The 19,783-nt window shown below is 42.2% G+C and overlaps 1 protein-coding gene across 3 annotated transcripts in view; it reads right to left on the bottom strand.

Moving 5' to 3' along the window:
- Window positions 1-219: 219 nt before the first annotated feature.
- The window catches only part of CCDC191 (coiled-coil domain containing 191), a 70,051-nt gene continuing 50,487 nt past the window's right edge, over window positions 220-19,783 (bottom strand). For 2 of the 3 annotated variants that reach the window (XM_046659724.1, XM_046659721.1), the window contains exons 14-17: window positions 11,231-11,374; window positions 6,694-6,846; window positions 6,041-6,186; window positions 220-1,389 (exon numbers count right to left, since the gene is read on the bottom strand). In XM_046659724.1, the coding sequence (XP_046515680.1) occupies window positions 1,245-1,389; window positions 6,041-6,186; window positions 6,694-6,846; window positions 11,231-11,374 (588 nt within the window). In that variant the 3' untranslated portion in view covers window positions 220-1,244. The remainder of the gene's footprint in view (window positions 1,390-6,040; window positions 6,187-6,693; window positions 6,847-11,230; window positions 11,375-19,783) is intronic. The other variant, XM_046659722.1, reaches the window with a different exon arrangement.

The raw sequence follows: 19,783 nt of genomic DNA on the forward strand, positions 1-19,783 counted from the left end.
TGACAACTGTATAATCATATTAAAGGAGAAGATGTGTGGGGATAGGAACATTGTAGAAGAAGTGAAGTTCAATTCAGGGTGTGTTGTCAGCTGAGTAAATCATCACACATCTTCCGTAGAAGAAGGATGTAAGTCGTTTTGCAGGCGCTGTAGCTGGATATCCCTTCTTGGAAGTAAGAGACAATAACAGGCTTTACTGAACACCACACAGAATTTTATTTTACCAACTCAAATGTTCAACTTACCAGATAATAGCAGTTACCTCAGGGCCGCAAGGGCCTTCCTCGTTTTACTGGGCGCACACTCATCGACTGCCTGAATTTGTAATAAACATGTATTTTGTACTGAAATTTTTTTTTCCTAGCAGCTAATTCTCTGAGCCAATTCACAGAAGGGAGCATTCTGTCAGTCTTTAACACCTTAAAGATTCAAGCATTCTTTGAATTCTGGATGGTATCTCAATGTGTAGATCAAACTGAGCCGAGGACCAGAAGACAGGTCGAGTCTGTCATTTGGAAGCTGCGATTGGGAGCATGTGCAGACATTCTAACGAACTGCTGGACTGCTTTTGGCAGGGTCCTTAGCTTCTGGAATCCCCTCACGCCTGTCGAGGTGCACTGGGGAGGACTGTCTGCTGCCCCAGTGTCTCTGCACTCAGGCCATGCTGCCCTCCAGCAGCTGCGTACTGTAGCTTTTGATACACGGCCTTCCGTTGGGAGCGGGCACAGGGCGGGGTCTGGCAGAATGCCTGTTGCTGATGCTAAGGTTCTAGAAGACTGACCACTTAGGACTCCTTTTCTAAGTAGTGACTACTTTTGATTTCTATTAAAGTTACATTTGTCAACAATGTACATTAAGCTGCAAGGACACATTTTCCTTTACAGGCTCAGGCAAGCAAACACTTGTCTTTCTTAAAGTTTACAAGGCTAAAAATACCTAAGATACATTGGAACAGCAGAGCTCTAGACTGTTCCTCCTGATGATCCTGCTGTGATAAATGATTGAGTGAACTGATTAGCAATCCAAGAGAAATCAAAGAAGGAAGTACAAATTCCCTGAATAATTCCTTTGATCTGAGAAGTATCTGACAGAACATGAACCAGGGATGTGCACCTAAGGTGGGTGGAGGTGACACACATAGGATGGACCAATCGAGAGCCCCACTGTAGACACTGCACTGGGCCATGCTGACTGCACCCAGGACTCCTCTTTCACAAAGGCTAGTGTCTGCTCGTACGACTGAGTCACGGTGGGGCGAGCACCTGGAAGTCTGGAAGGATTTCAGCGACCTTCCTCCGGAGTTGCTCACGTCTTTCTTCTTTTACTCTTTCCTCCTTCATAAATTTTGCAAACTTCTTCCACGTCTGAAATGTGAGCCAGAGAATCCTCCTTTAAGAATAAAAATGAAAAAAGTGAAATACTAAGAAGTTGACTTTCCGTCTGAAGTATATTAGAAACTTTACAAGAATAATCCTTGTGTGAATAAAATGTCATATAAAAGGTATGGAAATCACAATAAGGATTCAGACGGTGAGAAATGCCGTGAAGAAAATAAAGCAACAAGAGGATGGAGTGACTAATAGGTTACCTTCATTTTCCCTTGGGGTCAGGGAATACACCGCCCCCCCCCCCCCGCCCCCGTGAGAAGGGGACATTTGAGCAGGGTACCATGGCCTCTGAGAAGCAGGCCATGACACACTCTTCAGGTGACCTGATCGCAGCCTGCACCTTGTGCCCAACATGGGACCTACGGAGCAACGGCTCCAGCAGCAAAGCCTTCAGGGCAAAGATTCCAGAACAGCAGGTGCAGCACGCGCCAGTTACAGGCATTGAGGACCTGGCGCTTAGATGTATGTTGTTTCAAAAGCCCACTGGTGACCTCACCTCCAGCAACAAACAACAATGGTCTTGAATTTCAGTTGAGAAAAAAATACCCGAACGTCGAGTTTGGAATCATGGTTCTGGAGGGTCACAGGCGGAATCTGAGGTGTCTGTTGTCATGGGGAGGCATGCAGTGGCCTCCGAGGTAGCACAACCACAGCTAAGCACTAGGGATGTAAAGGTAAGCCAGGCAGCCTCCCACGGAGGGAGTTAACCTGGTGAGCAATCACTTCGATACAGTGGGGGCTACAGCAGCAGTGATGAGCACAGGCTATGGCCCCATCTGGTGATGAGAAGCATCAGAAGTTTTTGAAAGAGATGAGGTCTGAAATGAATGGTTGTCAGGCAAATAAAAGTCTTTCCTAGAAGAGGGCACATCTTGAGTAAAGGCAAAGAGACAAATCGCATGGCATGTGTAAGGAATTATAAGCAGAGTTATGTTGAAAGTGCAGAATAGCTAAGTTTATATTTTCACAACTAGAGGCACAGATCAGATTTATTGTGACATCTTGACCTTCTAATGAAGCCCTAGAATGCATCCGAGTCCCCATTAACTTTATGGCTGATGGCTGTTGGATATTTCCGATAATGATTTTTGTTGGTGGAGGTTAAGTTAAAAACAAACAGAAAGGCTTCAAGGAGTGGAGCTTCTTCCTTTGCTTTCTTTCATCCATCCGGCCCACCCTTTACAGCTTCCTGTCCTCGGCTCTATGGTGCACTCCCAGGCCGGGACCCTAGCTCCCCCCTGACCTGCCGTTCCCATCTTCCTCCTGGCTACACTGCTACAGTTCCTGACTTCCACATTTCAGCTCCTGCTGTTCCCCCGAACTGAAATGCTCTGTCCCCTGGGGGGAAATCTTCCTACAGCATCTTTGTCTTTCCTGCCTCTGAACTCTTGAAGCACATGGTCACAATTACTGGTTTGGCGCTTATTGATTGTATGTATGTGTGTATGTATCTACTTTGTTATGTTTTCTACTGAATTATGAGAGCCAATACTATGTTATTAGGTATTTTTTATGCTTGGCAAGCATTTCTTGACAAATTATATGTAGATGCATTGTGTCCTAAGTGTAATTTAAGTCACCAAGGTAAGCCTTCTTTGCCTGAGGTCCACAAACTCCTGGACATTTTGCATAAAGTTGTGTGTGATATGCATATGTGCATTTTCTGGGGTGCAACTCGGTGACTTTCATTACTGCCTCAGAGAAGTCTGTGACTCCACAATGGTGAAGAACTACTGGACTGAGGCAGACTCTCATGCAAGTAGTACTGGGTCAGCTGAGAACTGGACAAGAGCACAGCTGAGCTCTATCTGCAGAATAACAAAATAACTACTGATAATGAGAGACTCAGGTCTGGTTGACATCTCTTAGTCTCACCATGTATAAAATATCAGATTTATAAAATTATAAATTGTATCTACAAGTGATACAGATATATAAAATTAAACCTCATGTTGTTATTAGGAATCATCCTTCTCAGTGTTATTGCAATTTAAAGATCAGGTGCAAGACCTAATAGATGTCTTTCCTTCCTTCTCTTTCATCCACAGCTTTTCTACACGATGTTCTTTCATTCATATAACATTGAATAAGAAATTTGAATGTCAAGTTTTAAATGTTATAGTTCCTTTTAAAAGACCCATGACTTCAAATAATAGTGTCACTCCTGCAATAGAATCCATCCATGCATTCTTGACCAAAATATCTACTGTGCACCCATATACGAGGCACTGTCACGCACTGAGAACACGGTACTGATGAGCAAGATGTGGCGCTTCCACTCTGTTGGGAGGTACAGATGACGAACATGTAAACAATAAATTAGGTAATTTCAGAGTCCTCAGTGCTAGGAGAACACTGGGCAGGGGAATGGATGGACAGGGATGGAGGTGGGGTGGTCAGGGAGGTGCATCTGAGCAGAGACCTCAATGATGAGAAGACCTACGTCATGGGAAAGCTCTGAAGCAGACGTGAGCTTTGTTTCAGGAGCACTGGGGGAGGTGGTGGGGCTGGAACCTGTGAACAAGGAGCAGAGTGGGAAGGGATGAAGTCACGGTGATGCTTTTACATCCAGTAGACATTAGCTGAGAATGTATTTCTTGTTGAATGCATGGATTCCTGTACTGATTTTTTAACTTCAAACCCTGAATAGGACCACTGTCTTACTATAGTAATGCTTCACTTAACGACCGGGATACGTTCTGAGAAATGTGTCGTTAGGCAGTTTCATTGTTGTGCAAATATCATAGAGTCTACTTACACAAACCTAGATGGTACAGACTACTACACACCTAGGCTATATGGTACAAATCTTATGGGACCACCATCGTATATGCGGTGCGTTGTTGCCTGAAATGTTACGTGGCTCGTAACTGCGTTGTATTTTGTAGTTTACAAATGAGACTGAATTAGAAAAATGGAGAAGATGACTGATGAAGCAAGAAGAGAATGGTTTGGAGTCAGAAAATCTGATTGGGAGTCCAGGCTCCACCAAAGGTTATTTGTCTACCTTGAGCAATTCACCCACCCGCTTGCAGCTTCAGTTTCCTTGCCTGAAAATGGAGATCCTGACCTGTGCCCCCTCCCCTCTGGCTTACGCTACACTCAGAGGAGATGGTGGTGTGAAAGCCCTTTCTGACTGCCCTCTGCCACATCAGGCAGCTGGCCCATCAATCTCTCAGGCTGTGTGTGGCAGCTGAGAAACAAAAACCAAGGCAGACAAAACAGATGTTTAATAATACATTTAGTAAACCAAAAATAGCTATTGTTTTGGGCCAGGCAGTGCATTAAGTGAGGTACTATTTTACCTTGTTAGTCTTCCTGACAAGCCCCTAAGACAGGTTCTGTTATCCTCATTTTACAAAAGAGGGAGGGGGAAGCTTCGAAAGGTTAAGTTCTGTGTCCAGGTCACACAGATACTGAGTCCTAACTTCAAAGCACAAGCATTTATTCAAAGGCAACTCCTCTCAAGACCCTCACTCATGGCCTACTTATTTTATTTTATACAAAATTACAATCAACTTGCTTATGTTTTCCTGGCCCACAGATTTCATTACCTGTAAATTAAATAAGGATGAGCAGATTTTGCTGGAGGTGGGCACCCTACTGGCAACAAAATAGGAACACTTTTTATAAAAAACAAAGACACACACATGCAGATACACACAAGTGAAAGCAACCACAAATGAATCTGCGTGTGGTGAGAAAAGGGACACTTCTCCACCTGCACAACAGTCTTCAAGCTCAGAACGTGGAGGTCTATGCTCACTACATTGTGCTCATAAGGGATGACACCCCATCACCAAAAAGGACAGATCATGCGTTTACTCTCAAAGGGAAGTGCATGATGAACTTAGAACATTTCTATCCAAAATGCTTAAAATTAGAAAACAGTAAAAAAAAAACTTCTATGGAATACCTTATTCCCCAAGGACGCTGGATTAAATAAGACATCACTGTATTGCAAATATTAATACGGCATACAGTATGATTCCACTACATAAAGTTCCAAACCAGGCAAAACTAAACCATAGCCTTGAAGGCCGCAGGCTTAGGAGGTGAAAGTAAAAAGAAACGCTAGAATGTTCATCATAGAAGCCAGGCGAGCCCTGACCCTGGGGGCGAGGGCAGGGCTTGTGATTGGGAAGGAGCCCATGGGGACTTCTGGGGGCCAGCCATGTCCCACTTCTTGACCTCAGTGGTGGTGACATAGGTGTCCACTGTAGAGTAATTCATTAAGCTGTATTTGTATGATTTAAGGACTTGTCTAAATTTGTGTTGTATTTCACAATAAATGTTAAAAAAGCTGAACTTAAAAGATAAACCTATATGACAAAGAATACAGTACTTTGCTTAGATGTGAGTCATCTATTTCGCATCGCTTTATTCCCTTGCCAGTCCCTGTGAGGCAGAGAGGGAGCCTCCTCCTCCTCCTCATTTGACGGATGGCCACGCTGGATTCCAGGGGGTTTACCAGCTCGCCTTCACCCCTCGGTCAGTGGGCGAGCCGAGACCCTCAGCCCTGCCTGGTGTCCCCGAGTGCCGGCTCTTCCAGCCTCCACTGCGTCTCTTCCCAGACACATTCCAGGCACAGAATACACTGCAGAGCAGTTGTGCAGTTGGTGAGCGCGTCTCCTTAGAGATCAAAACCTCACCTGTCACTGTGCTGCACCGCCACTTGGTGCTTGCTCTCTGCTTCCAGCCTGGCCTCCCTGACCAGCTGACACCAGGCCCCGAAAATCTTCTTCTGAAGAAAACGTACACACAGTTTTCGTACTTCTTCCTCCAGATCAGTCACGTACTGGGGGTGAGGACAGGAAAATAAGTGAGACAAATAATATGACAGACAAAGAATTAGAGCAGATAAACCATACAAAAGAGAGAGAATCGACTCAAACACAAAACAGAGGAAGCAAGGACCCTGGAGGCATAAAGAGAAAAAGGTAACGTGGCCGCTTTTTTACACTACAGAGGAAGAACAACCCTCTGTAAGTCCAGAGGATTGGTGGCAGATGTTAGCTCAGGGCTAATTTTCCTCAAAACAAACAAACAAAAGCTGATGTGATGATACATTACAGTTTATAGAGATGAACACTTTCTGTGTGAAAAGAAACGTGCTTAAGATTTTATACTAACAAAAAATTGATTTGACATTTTCACATTCATTTTGAAGCAATGAATTGGATTGACTATTCTATATTGTTCTTGGAAAAACATAATGGCTATGGACATTCTAGAGTGCATCTAATTTTCTTACGGAGGATTGAGCAGAGACGTGTATTTAAGGCTCCCTTCCCTGTGGCCTCACCTGTAGCCAGCTCCGGATGACTCTCCTGAGCAATGTCTGGGAATAAAATTGATCCGCCTGGGCCGTCTTCCTAGCCAGGCTTTCCCGACTACACTGGAGCCAGGTGAGCAGGCATTTCCTCTGCAGGGCCAAAGAGTGATGTTCTTCAGCCATCTGCACAGTTTTTCAAATGAGAAAAGGAAGTTACTCCTTATATCTTAAATCATTTAAGGAAACGCACATCACTTTGGCAAACAATGCTGTAAACCACATGCAGGCAGTTACTAGAGAGAATGATCTTAAGGACATTCAGCCCATGTCCTAAAAGCTTTGACTATTGACCCTGTTATATGGGGGTTTTAGATTCACACGCACAGCCTTTCAATGCTGACTCCCTGAAGACCACAGTGACTGGCTGGTTATTAGGGAAATGGAATAAACAGCCTCCAAAGCCATTACTTCACTTGCACCAAGTTTTGAAGTGGGTGGCTGGCAACACTCTCGGTTTGTTCTCGTAGAGCTTGGACAGCAATTCCATAACAAAGCTCTATCATGTCCTTAAACACTTTCTAATTGAGGAAATGCCAATACGTTCAATTAGCTTTGTAGAATGAGCTGTCACCAGCACCGAAATTTAGAAATTATCAATAAACCACAAAACCATTTGAAAACAGCACAATGAATAATTTAATGTCTTACCAATTTAAAAGGCTCAGAGCATCACTCTATCAAAATAAACACACAACTCAGAGTTTACAGATTAAAAAAAATAACTATTATATTCTTTTAAGGGGTAGGAAGGAAAAACTCTTCTCTCTTAGTCTTCTCCAGACAATTACACATTTTTCTAAGCCTTGTCTAGCCACCCAGCACTGTGAATATGAATGATCCAAGAGAATCTCTTGGCAGTCATATTTATTGGCCAAAATGACCATCACAAGACATCTCTGTGGCACCTAGACTGCTGCCTGTCCTGACTCTCCCCACCCCAGCCTGGGAGCCGAAGGGCAAAGGGAGCCAGAAGCACGCAGCCTCCTGGCCTCCTGCCCTCCTGCTCTCCATCCTCCAGGAAAACAGAACCAGGAAGAAAAAGAAAGATTCTCAGAAGGTCCCGTAGAGGTTCTAAAAATGGTTGTTGGAATAAAGGGCATACAGCACATGTGAGTTTAAGGGAATGAATTTAAGGGAAAATGCTAAGTAACTCTTCTGAAAAAAAAGTTATAAACAAGCCAGGAATTGTTTAACTGGACTCTTCTTCTTTCTTAATTTTTTTAATCCCTTCCTGGAAGCCAACTCTGATGGGTGAAGACACTATCTTCTCCAGAATTCTTCCTTTTACTTTTTATTTTTTACTTTCAACTGGTGGTTGGCATCTACATGCACCTCTGATTCCTACACAGCTCAAAGGGCATGCCAGAACTGGGCAGGATTCTTGGAGGAAGGGAGTGTTGAGCTCCATTCCAGCTTTGTAACCAATGTGCTGTGTGACCTTAAGTAAGTCACTTCTCCTCTCTAGGGCTCAGTTCCCTTATCTACAAATTGAAAGAGATGGAGAGGAGTGCTAATGTTCTAAAATTCTATTATCTTCTTTTTACTGAGAAAGATTTGCCCTAAGCCAACATCCCTGCAAATCTTCCTCTGTTTTTCAGTATGTGGGTTGCCAGCACAGCAGCCTGCTAACAGAGCAGTGTAGGTCCACGCACGCCTGGGAACCGAACCCAGGCGGCCGAAGTGGAGCACACTGAACTTAACCCCTAGGTCACCAAGGCTGGCCCCTAAAAATTCTATTATCTTGTTGTGCTGGCTGAATGGTTGCCCCCTCCGGGATGGTCACGTCTTAATCCCCGGAACCTGTAAATATGTTACCTTACATGGTAAAAGGGTTTCTGTAAATGTGACTAAGTGAAGAATCCTAAAATGGGGGGAGATTGTCTGGATCATATGGGAGAGCACTAAATGTAATCACGAGGGTCCTTCTCAGAGGGATGCAGGAGGATCAGCATCAGTATGATATGTGATGATGAAAGCAAGAGATGGGCAGTGATTCGAGGAAGGGGCTGTGAGCGACAGAATGCAGGCAGCCACTAGAAGCTGAAAAAGGCAAGGAAACAGAGTCTCCCCTTGGAACCACCAGCAGGAACTTGCCCTGCTGACACTCTGACCCTAGCCCAGCAAGTCTGTTCTTGGACTTCTGACCTCCAGAATTTTAAGACAATAAATTTAAGTTGTTTTAAGCCACTAAGTTTGTGGTAATTTTATATTATATGGTATCATAACAGCAATAGGAAACTAATACACTTGTTATGAACTAGAGAGGTGATTCTCAAAATGTGGTGCTCTGACTAGTTGTGCCAGAATCCCCTGGGCTACTTTTAAAAAATGCAGATTCCCTGCAATCCATTCCCCCCACCCCAGCCCAACCCAGACCTACTGAGAATACCTGGAGGTGGGCCCAGGAATGTGCATTTTTATAAGATCTCCAGATGGTTTTATGAGTAGCAAAGTTTAAAAATGCTGGTTTCAGATCTGTGTCTTCCAGTTTTTATTTTATCTGGGATTTTCTATATCTAAAGCCTATAATTGTCATTTTGGGCTCAAATTCTTGTTTCTACTTTTGCATTGTTATGAATACATTTTTAAAAATTTACTTTGGTCATTCACCCATAGATTCTATTTTGTTTCTAAATTTTATACCTTTCTTGATTTTACTCAGTTAAAAACAAGGACTAAAAAAGAAGAGCTGATAAAGAATATAAGAGTGAGTCTTTCCACTCCCTGTCTGCCTTTCCTTTGTGTATTAATAATTAAAAACAAACAAAAAATGCACAATAGCCAGATAAAACTAGGAGCACTCATTTGGACAGCAAAATATCTGATATGACCAGTCTTAGTGGTAATATACTATAAGAAGCAAATTTCAAATTTCATTTCCAGATTCATTTACGCAGGGGACTAAGGAGGCAGCCCTCCCATCTCATTACTAGGAAAAAGCCAAAGCAAATGGCTTGGGCCACAGAGGGTCCAGGCCTCCAAACAGGATGGATCTTCCTGCCCTCAGGCCTGACCACCACAAATCAACCCCTTCAGCTGGTCTGGAATACTCAATAGTTTCAGAACCACTGGTAAGGAGACTGAGGACAAAAAAATCAGAGAAAGAGAAAAAACAGAGAGAAGGGCATTCAGGGAAGATAAAAAGAAGGAAAGAAACTGAAAATAGGGGCTGGCCCTGTGGCTGAGTGGCTAAGTCTGCGCACTCCGCTTTGGCGGCCCAGGGTTCGGATCCTGGGCCCGGACATGGCACCGCTCGTTAGGCCATGTTGAGGCGGTGTCCCACATCCCACAACTAGAAGGACCCACAACTAAAATATACAACTATGTTTTGGGGGGATTGGGGAGAAAAAGCTAAAAAAAAAAAAAAGATTAGCAACAGTTGTTAGCTCAGGTGCCAATCTTTAAAAAAGAAACTGTGAAAATAGGAAGAGAACAAAGATAATGAAGGGTGAACAGACTGGCTAGGGAGGAAAAAAGCAGCCTAAGTCACATTCACAGAGGAATAACCTGTAGCATTACTCAATAGCAGGACTCTTACGGTATGAAGCACTACTGTTCATCTTTAATCCTGGTTTTCATAACCAAAAATATTAGTCTCACTTTTCAGTATTAACCTGGCCAAATGTGTAAATAAGAGTGGTCATAACTGGTACACATTACTGAATTTATTATTAAATAGAATTCTAAGATAACATCTTACCTATTTTGAGCTTCTTGATCATTTAGCTGAATGCCCTGTTCTACGTACTGGATAAATGTGAATTTCCATAGTCTTTGATTTCATATATCTCTATGTGGTAGAGTGGATTATCTTCCCAGTAATAGGATTATACACCCATACTCTTTGCATGTGATTTCATATGCCTCCCTGTGGAGCCTCCTTCTCCCCTCAACGACCTTGGGTTTGGCCCAATGACTTGCTTTAGCCAATGGAACGTTAGTGGACATGATACAAGCAGAGGTTTCATATGGATTTACGTAACTGGGTTTGGCCTTTGTACCTCAGACATTTGCCAGGTGAAAAGCATGCCCTGAATAACTTCTGGAGCCAGAAAGAGAGGCTGTGGAGAGACCTGAACCCAGTCCACAACTGGCTCACAGACATGTGCATGAGAAATGAATGCTTGAGTTGTAAGCCGCTGACGTTTGGAGGCTGTTTGTTACGCAGCTTTATTGCAGCAGAAACCTGTCTAATACACCTTATGGTAATTATTTTGCTCTTTATTAAACACTGCTAAAATTCAGAGAGGCCTCTATTCATCTTGCCTTGGAGGTCCAGAACCAAAAATTTACTCTAGCTTTTTCCAACCTATTCAATTACAGAAGTCTTTCTCTACCTTAGAAGACCTCATCTAAACTCTTATCCAAAACAAATAAATGCAAACACTCAATTCACTTATCTTCCTGGCTTTTATGTCACCAAACAACCCTCAAAGCCCAGTTGGGTATTTATCCAATTTGAAAAGTCCATTTTCTAATTGTGGGGGGTAACAGTGTGACACTATACCTGGATGTTTTGTTTGCTTTGCATTCTCAACCTTTTCCAAGGCTCCAGACCTTTTTTCCTTAGTAAGACTCTTTCATAATGTTTTTTGGCTATTGCTTCCAGCTGCTGGTTCCTCTTAATTCTCTTCTGCTTCTCTAGTTCCTTCTGGAAAAAATAAAGAAGTAAAAATGCTGAAGAGGGACCAAGATGGTGACACAGGAGGCTCTTGAACGTCCCTCCTCCCATGGATGCCCTGAATATACAGCTACACAGGAAGCACAATGAGCTATCACCTCACACCTGTTAGGATGTGTATTATCAAAAAGATAAGAGATAACAAATGCTGGCGAGGATGTCGAGAAAAGGGAACCCTTGTGCACTGCTGGTGGGAATGTAAACTGGTACAGCTGCTTTGGAAACAGTACAGAGGTTCCTCAAGAAATTAAAAATGGAACTACTGGATGATGCAGCTATTTCATTTCTGAGTATATATCCATAGGAAACAAAATTACTCTCTCAAAGAGATACCTGTACTCCCACGTTTATTGCAGCATTGTTCACAATTGCCAAGGTATGGAAACAACCCAAGTGTCCACTGATGGATGATGGATAAAGAAAATGTGGTATAAATATACAATGGAATATTATTCAGCCTTAAAAAAGAAGGAAATCCTGTCATTTTTCACAACATAGATGAACCCTGAGGACATTATGCTAAGTAAAATAAGCAGAGACGAAAACAAATACTGGTGGTATCACTTATATGTGGAATCTTAAAAAGAAAAAAGTTTGAAATCACGGAAACAGAATAGAATGGTGGTTGCCAGTGGCTGAGGGGTTGGGGAAATAGGGAGAGCCTGGAAAAAGGGTACAAACTTTCAGTTATAAGATGCGTAAGGTCTGGGGACCTAATGTATAACATGGTGACTATAGTTGATAAAACTATATTGCATAATTGAAATTGAAATTTCCTAAGAGAGGAGAACTTAAGTGTGCTCTCACATATGTGAGGTGATGGATGTGTTAATTAACTCGATGGTGGGAATCCTTTTATAATGCATACGTATATCAAATTATCATGTTGTACATTTTAAGTATCTTACAATTTTGTCAATTATACTTCAATAAGGCTGAAAAAAAAAGTAAAGTAAAAATGCCATGACCAAAAAACTATGAATTTCATTTCAACAATTGGCTAATTAATTTAGTTTGAACATCTAACCACTATACAGAACTCTGGAGCATTAAAAAAAAGCAGACAATTCTGCCAAGAGGGTCAGGGAAAGTTGGTCATGAGTCCTACCGCAATCACGGCTATGCACATTCCTAGATTTATTCAGTATTGTTCACGGCAATGATTTTACATCTCATCAAGTTACTAAAAAGTAAAACATCCAGTTAGGAGAGCAATCAGTATCCTTCCCTCATTATTATGGAAAACCTAGTAATACTGCCCCTTCATTTAGATTATGGATAGAGATCTATATATAACTAACCCTATTTAAAGGTACTCCATAGTCCATTAAAAGTCTAGAAGAATATTCTTACACCGAGCTGTTTTTTAAAGTAATGAACAATATGTCCAGACAAAAGTTAGAAGCACTTGATCATCATTAAATGGTCCTCCCTCTTCGCGGGGGAGAAACATTAATGCTCCCTGTGCCACATGGAGAAGATCCAGCCCCAAGCCGCTCGAAGAACTGCAGCCCTGAGGGCTGCCCGAGAAAGACGACAGAAATTTAATGCTTTACTACACACATGTTGGGATTTCTCCTATTTCTTTTTCTCTTTTTAGTGAAAATAGGCTATAATAAAAGTGAGAGGAAAAAACTAACTAAAAATGATGAGTGGTAGCAAGTGACACCTGTTAGGAAAGTCAGCAGAGCAAAAGCCAAGACTTCAGCCTGCCGTCACAGCAGTTGTCATCCATGTAGCATAAACACAAACACATTTAATTTAAGCTCCTTTTTCTTTATTTCCCACAATTTCATTTCAGGAAAAGGGTTATGGTGAATCGGCTGATTCTCACAAGCTACTTAATCACCGGAGCCTTCTGTGAGAAAAAAATAAGAAAGCGAGCGCCAGAACATTCTAACATGGAAGGGAGCTCTGCTCTGATCTTCCAACCCAGGCTACCTGTTTCTGTACAAACTCCTCAAAATGAAATGTCCATATTCTCTGAAGTGTTAAATCAAAATTACACTCTTTATTCCTGACACTGACATGCTGAAGTGAATGGCCAGAAAGAAAAATTATTTACGAGAATTTTCTTATGAGTAACAAGCCGAGGGTTACGTGGGAAGGAAAAAAGAAACTGGCCACTGTCACATCCACCGAAACGTCCTTGTCACATCGAGGCAGCAATTGCACCTCGCAGACAGGAAGCTGACACAGACGTGAGCCTCTGGAGAAGCCCGCAGGCACAGCCAACCCTGTTCACACACCTAAGTTACGGGTGACGATCTTCCCAGAATCACAACTCTACAGCTGGTGGTGTAGGCTCCAAAGGAAAACTATATTTGGATGGATTGTGGGGGAAAAGAGCCTTTTTTAAATTCTACTTTTCCATGGAAAAATAGAAAGAAAAACATTTAATAGAGATCTGCCTGAGCCAAAATTTTGTATTTTAACACAGCAACTTAATTTAAATGTGTATCTCCTCCTGTGATGAAGGATTCTGCAATAGAGTTGGTTGTGTTTCATTAATATTACCATATTTTCCATTTCCTGGTATATAAAATGTCTATAATAACACCTGCATCCAAGATTTGCTGGGAGGATTACATGAAATGCTGCTGTCTGCTTTGGGTTGGCACTTATAGTGGGGATCTAGGCAGCTAAGGTGTCACAGAGCACAGGTCACTCAGGCTAAAAAGGGATAAATCAGGATATCTTTCTCATTTAAATTATTCAACAAATGACGTGCAAAAATGAAGACTCATCTGAACGTGTATCTATAGCCACAACTACTGCTTTGAGAGAAAGACCAGGAATCACAGCAAGAGTTAGGAAGAGAACAGGGCAGTCGACCCCATGCCCAAACTCTCTGCCTTCCGTCCACTATAAGCCACCCTTTCACTGTGCTGGAACGTAGTCCCACTTACGCACTTCTGTAATTTATAGCCTCTGCTCTCTTAGATCATGAATTTCTCCCTCACTACTGGATAATTCTCATCAATATGCAAATATATGCTGGGATCTCCCATCTTTAAAAAACAAAATAAAACCAAAAAAAACTAATCACCAACGGAAAAAAAATCCTTTTCGGATCCCATGTGACCCCTATTACACTCCCAGTCTCTATTTCCTCACCGCTTATTCCCTCGTCAACTCACTGGAATGGGGCCCCTTCCCAGCACCCACTGCAAACTCTCTTGATCACGAATGATCTCCATGTTGCCAAATCAGAGTCACCTGTCTGCCCTCCTTTTAACTGACCTCAGCAGCACTGAGCCCAGTTAACCACCCTACTCACTTCCAGAAACAGTTTTTTCTCTTAACTTCTCAACAAAACATTCTCCTGGTTCTCTTCCTACTTCACTAGCTCCTCATGCTCTGAGTAATCATTCATATATCTGAGGACTTGTTCCTGGACCCTCATATTTCTTCTCTATCCAGACAATCTCCCAAGTTGATTTTATTCACTTCTAGAGCAATTAAAAACATTGAAACGTTTTTGACTCCAGATTCCTTACTATAATCTTGACGTCAGGTTTATATATTCAGCTGCCTACAGACATGTTCATTTGGATGTTTAATAGGCATCTCACATTTAACATGCCCCTAGTGGCCCTTACAGAGGCCTCCTCAGCATCCAGCAGCTCAAATACTTCCTCCTCAGAGAGACCTTTCCCATCTTGCGTCCCCATTACACCTCTCACTCCCTACTCTGTAGTTGTTAACTTGTTTATGGCCTGTTTTCCCAACTAGCATATAAGCTTTGTGAGGGCAGGGCTGTTGTCTGTCTTCTCCACTGCTCTATTCTAACACTTACAACAATGCCTAGTACATAGTAGATGCACTACAGATATTTGTTAAATGAACACATGTGCTTGTTAAGCAATCATGGAAGACTTCAAATCTTGCCTGGTCTTCTCTGATCAATTTATCCTTTCAACCAAACTTCATCAGCTGTCTATCAACCAGAAACGTATTTATACAGCCATAAAAGTTATTGCTTGATACAATTATCATTATTAATGATACAATTATCTTTATTATTACTAGAAAGTAAGCTTTTAATAAAAACAGAGCAATGGGATGTCAAGAGGAGCTCAGATTTTTATTTTCGAAAGGTCATTGTGTGAGACCTGTGAGTGGCCATCTTAGCGCTATACCTGAGAGGCTACCCTTCAGGATCACAGGGACACTAAGCCACCACTTGGACCATCACTGACCATCCTGTCCCAGGTGGTACTTCCTTCCGTCACTACCATGGCCCCCTCTCTGAAGAATGGAGCTCTTCTAAGTCCTGGGGAATTGCAGGCAACAAGAATCTTTCACAAAGGGCAGCCACGTCTTAACTCTGAACCACTTCTCCCTGAATATGTAGGACAAATTTTCAGGGGCTTATCCCTGAGGAATTCTTTCAGTTCCTTTATGCTAAAACTGTTGTCACAGAACTTATCTTGAATTTTCTATCCAAAGAAATATAGGTGATTACCCTAGAGATCTTCTTTACCACATTAACAGTACGGTTGCTCATCTACGTAATTAGAAAATATGGTACCTTTGTTGCACAATTTGCTGATAAACTTAATGAGCAAAAAATTCCCCACTAGAAGAGGGGAAGCAGTCTTCCATCAAACATATCCAGGAGGCAGCTGATTTGGAGAAGTCAGAGCAGACATTAGTTTGGAAGTGTCATTATCTTTTTGATGTCCAGAGGAATAACATTACTTGGAGGTTTCTTTGTAGGAAGAGCTATATAAAGATACAAGGAGGTAAAGAATTGCCTGTGTGGGGGCCAGCCCTGTGGCCGAGTGGTGTAGTTCGCCTGCTCCACTTCTGCAGCCTGGGGTTTCGCCAGTTCAGATCCTGGGCATGGACATGGCACCGCTCATGAGGCTATGCTGAGGCGGCATCCCACATAGCACAACCAGAGGCACTCACAATTAGAATATACAACTATCTCCTGGGGGGCTTTGAGGAGGAGAAGAAGAAAAAAAGACTTGCCTGTGCAGAATATGATGCATCAAAAGGAGTAAGACCACAGGATAAACTAGATGGAGAAGCACATTGTGCAGAGCATTTTTGCTCAGAAGCAGGAGGAGACAACTGCCAAGTGCATTTTAGATCTAAAGCTGCTCACAAAGCAAGCTCAAACAGTCAGTCTGTAAAGGCGTCTATCTCAACTGAGACAACTACAAATAGCTGATTTACTAAATGGAAACTAGTCTATGTGACAGAATCTTTTTGTCTATTGTTGTGGATTGAAGTTACATTTTACTTTTCCTAAAAAGGAAAGATTTAGGCTTGGTATAGTGAAAGAAACAAAACAACCTATTGGCCAGTAATGTATTTCTCATCCTTCTTGTTCTGCATAAGCAGTTTGCTTCCAGCAAGAAAAAAGCTGGACAGATGGCAAATTAATGACTTTTTATGAACCAATCAGAGAACTGAAGTCATTCCCGAATCTGGAGAGACAGGAACCTTCTGGGAGACATGGACAAGCATTTGTTACCTGCAGCAGAAGCCATCACATACCACGTGAGCCAGGAAGATGATTAAACTAGAAATTTTGGCCAATTGCTGGAGGCCAAGTGTGGGATAGCATGAGAAGGGTGAAGCTCCCGAGGGACACAGTCCTAGGGAGGTTCCCACACCTTTTTGCGGGCTTTTGCCCTAGGAACTCCACCAGGCTCTCCCAGAGAGGATCAGAGAGAACCCAGATAAAGTTCCCACCGTGATTCTGGCTGGCGGAGAGGAGGAGCAGCCACTGTCAAATCCCCCTAGACCATCCTCCCTTAGGAAACAAAAGGCTTCATCTGCAAGCAGCGCCACCCGAGGGCACTAGTGGAATGCCACTGCAGCGGGGGAAGGGGACTCTGCCCAGACCAGCCCTCTATTTCACCTAAGTGGAGGAGCAACTCCAGAGAGGGCAGGGCATTAAGGTCACAGACTGAGACAGTAAACATGGAAAGAAGGGAACAGAGGAGCAGGGAAAAGCTCTACCCCTAGAGTAGGAGCAGAAATTCTTCCGAGTCCCAATACAGTGCACTCCAAAGACTGAGATTTAATCAGAACGTTAGAGAATGATCTCCGTTGTCTACACCCCACCAGCATGCTAACAAACCTCCAGTAATAACAGAAGAGTACAGCTGGGAGTGCTGCAAGAGACAGACTCTCTCTGAGGAACAGCAAAAAGCGAAGACCTGAACCCAAAAGAGGAGACAAAGAATTGCTAGAGGAAATTGAAGGCAATGGTGCCCATAGCAACAACAAACCTCAGCAACAGTAACCATAGCAACAACAAACTTCAAACATAGCCCAACTCCTGGCTAGATTAACATAAATCTCCACCTTAAACGTCCATTTATCTCAGTTTCTATTTCTCTAGACAACATGTCTGGCTTTCAACAAAAAAGTATAAGACATACCAAAAGACAAGTAATAAACATAGTCTGAAAAGATAAAGCAATCATATGACAGAGATGTTGGAACTATCAGGGAATTTTAAATAACTTATTATACTAAAGGCTATAATGGAAAAGGTACTCATCATTCAAGATCAGATAGATAATTTTAGCAGAGATATAGAAACTATACTAAAGAGTCAAATAAAAATGCTAGAAATCAAAAACACATGGTAATAGAAATGAAGAGGGCCTTCAATGGGCTTGTTGCTAGATTTGACATATCCAAGGAAAGAATCACATAACTTGAAGTTAGGAGAATAGAAATTACCCAAAGGGAAAGGCAAAGAGAAAAGAGGGAAAAACACAACAGAGCACCCAAAAGCTATAGGACAATATCAAACTATGTAACACAAACATAACTGGAGTCCCAGCAGGATAAGAAAACAAATGGAGAAGGTGAAATAGTTGAAGAAATAATGGGTAAACATATTCCAAAATTACCGACAGACACAAAACTACATACCTAAGAAACTTAGAGACGGCCAAGCAGGGAAGACAGACAGACAGACAAACAAACAAACAAACAAACCACACCTAGACATATCATTCAAACTGCTGAAAACCAAAGACAGAAAAAATTTTGGCGGCAGCAGGAGAAAAAAACTGACCTTATGTACCGTTATGGACTGAATGTTTGTGTCCCCCCTCAGATTCATGTGTTGAAGACTTAAGCCCAGTTTGACTGTATTTGGATGGGACCTCTAAGGAAGTAACTAAGGTAAAATGAGGTTCTAAGGCTGGGGTTTCACTGGTTTGGACCCTGGGTGCAGACATGGCACCACTCATCAAGCTATGGTGAGGCAGTGTCCCACATGCCACAACTAGGAGGACCTACAACTAAAAATATACAACTATGTACTGGGGGCCTTTGGGGAGAAAAATGAAAAATAAAATCTTTAAAAAAAAAAAAAAAAAGAAGAGACACCAGAATGCCCACGGGCTCTGTGTATGCATGCACTGAGGAAAGGCCATGGAGGACGGTGAGAAGGTGGCCATCTATGAGCCAGGAAGAGAGCCCTCACCAGAAACCAACCATGCTGGCTCCCTGATCCTGGATGTCCAGCTTCCAGATCTGTGAGAAAATTAATTTCTGTTGTTTAAGACATCTACTCTGTGGTACTTTGTTATCACAGCCTGAGCAGACTAAGACACCTATAAAGTAACAAAGATAAAAATTACAGCAACTTTCTTGTCAGAAATCAGGCACACAAAGAAAGAATTGAGTGACATCTTTAAAGTGTTGAAAGAAAAAACTGTTGGGGCCAGCCCCATGGCCAAGTGGTTAAGTTCGCGCTCTCCGCTTCGGCAGCCCAGGGTTTCACTGGTTCAGATCCTGGGCACAGACATGGCACCGTTCATCAGGTCATGCTGAGGTGGCGTCCCACGTGCCACAACTAGAAGGACCCACGACTAAAATATACAACTATGTTCTGGGGGGATTTGGGGAGAAAAAGCTAAAAAAAAAAAGATTGGCAACAGTTGTTAGCTCAGGTGCCAATCTTTAAAAAAATCTAAAAATGAAAAAAAAAAAAAAGAAAAAACTGTCAACCTAGAATTCTGTATCTAGTGAAAATACCCTTCAAATGTGGAGGAGAAATAAAGACTTTCTCAGACAAACAAAAACTAAGGGAATTCAATACCAGCAGACCTGCTCTACAAGAAATGTTAAAGGAAGTTCTTCAGGCAGAAGAAATATGACATAGGTTAAAAACTTAGATCTACACAAAGAAATAAAGAGCATCAGAAATGAAAGAAATGAAGGTAAAATATAATCTTCAGCTTATTTTTAATTACACCAAAAAGTAACTGTTTAAAGCAATAAAACAAAGTAACCCAATAAACAAGGTATTGGGTACTTACAGTATATATAAAAGTAAAATATACAATAATAATGGTGAGAGACTGAATCTTCCCTGTGAGATGTGGAACAAGGCAA

The sequence above is a fragment of the Equus quagga genome, chromosome 4 (genome assembly GCF_021613505.1).
Source record: "Equus quagga isolate Etosha38 chromosome 4, UCLA_HA_Equagga_1.0, whole genome shotgun sequence".
Lineage (NCBI taxonomy): Eukaryota > Metazoa > Chordata > Mammalia > Perissodactyla > Equidae > Equus > Equus quagga.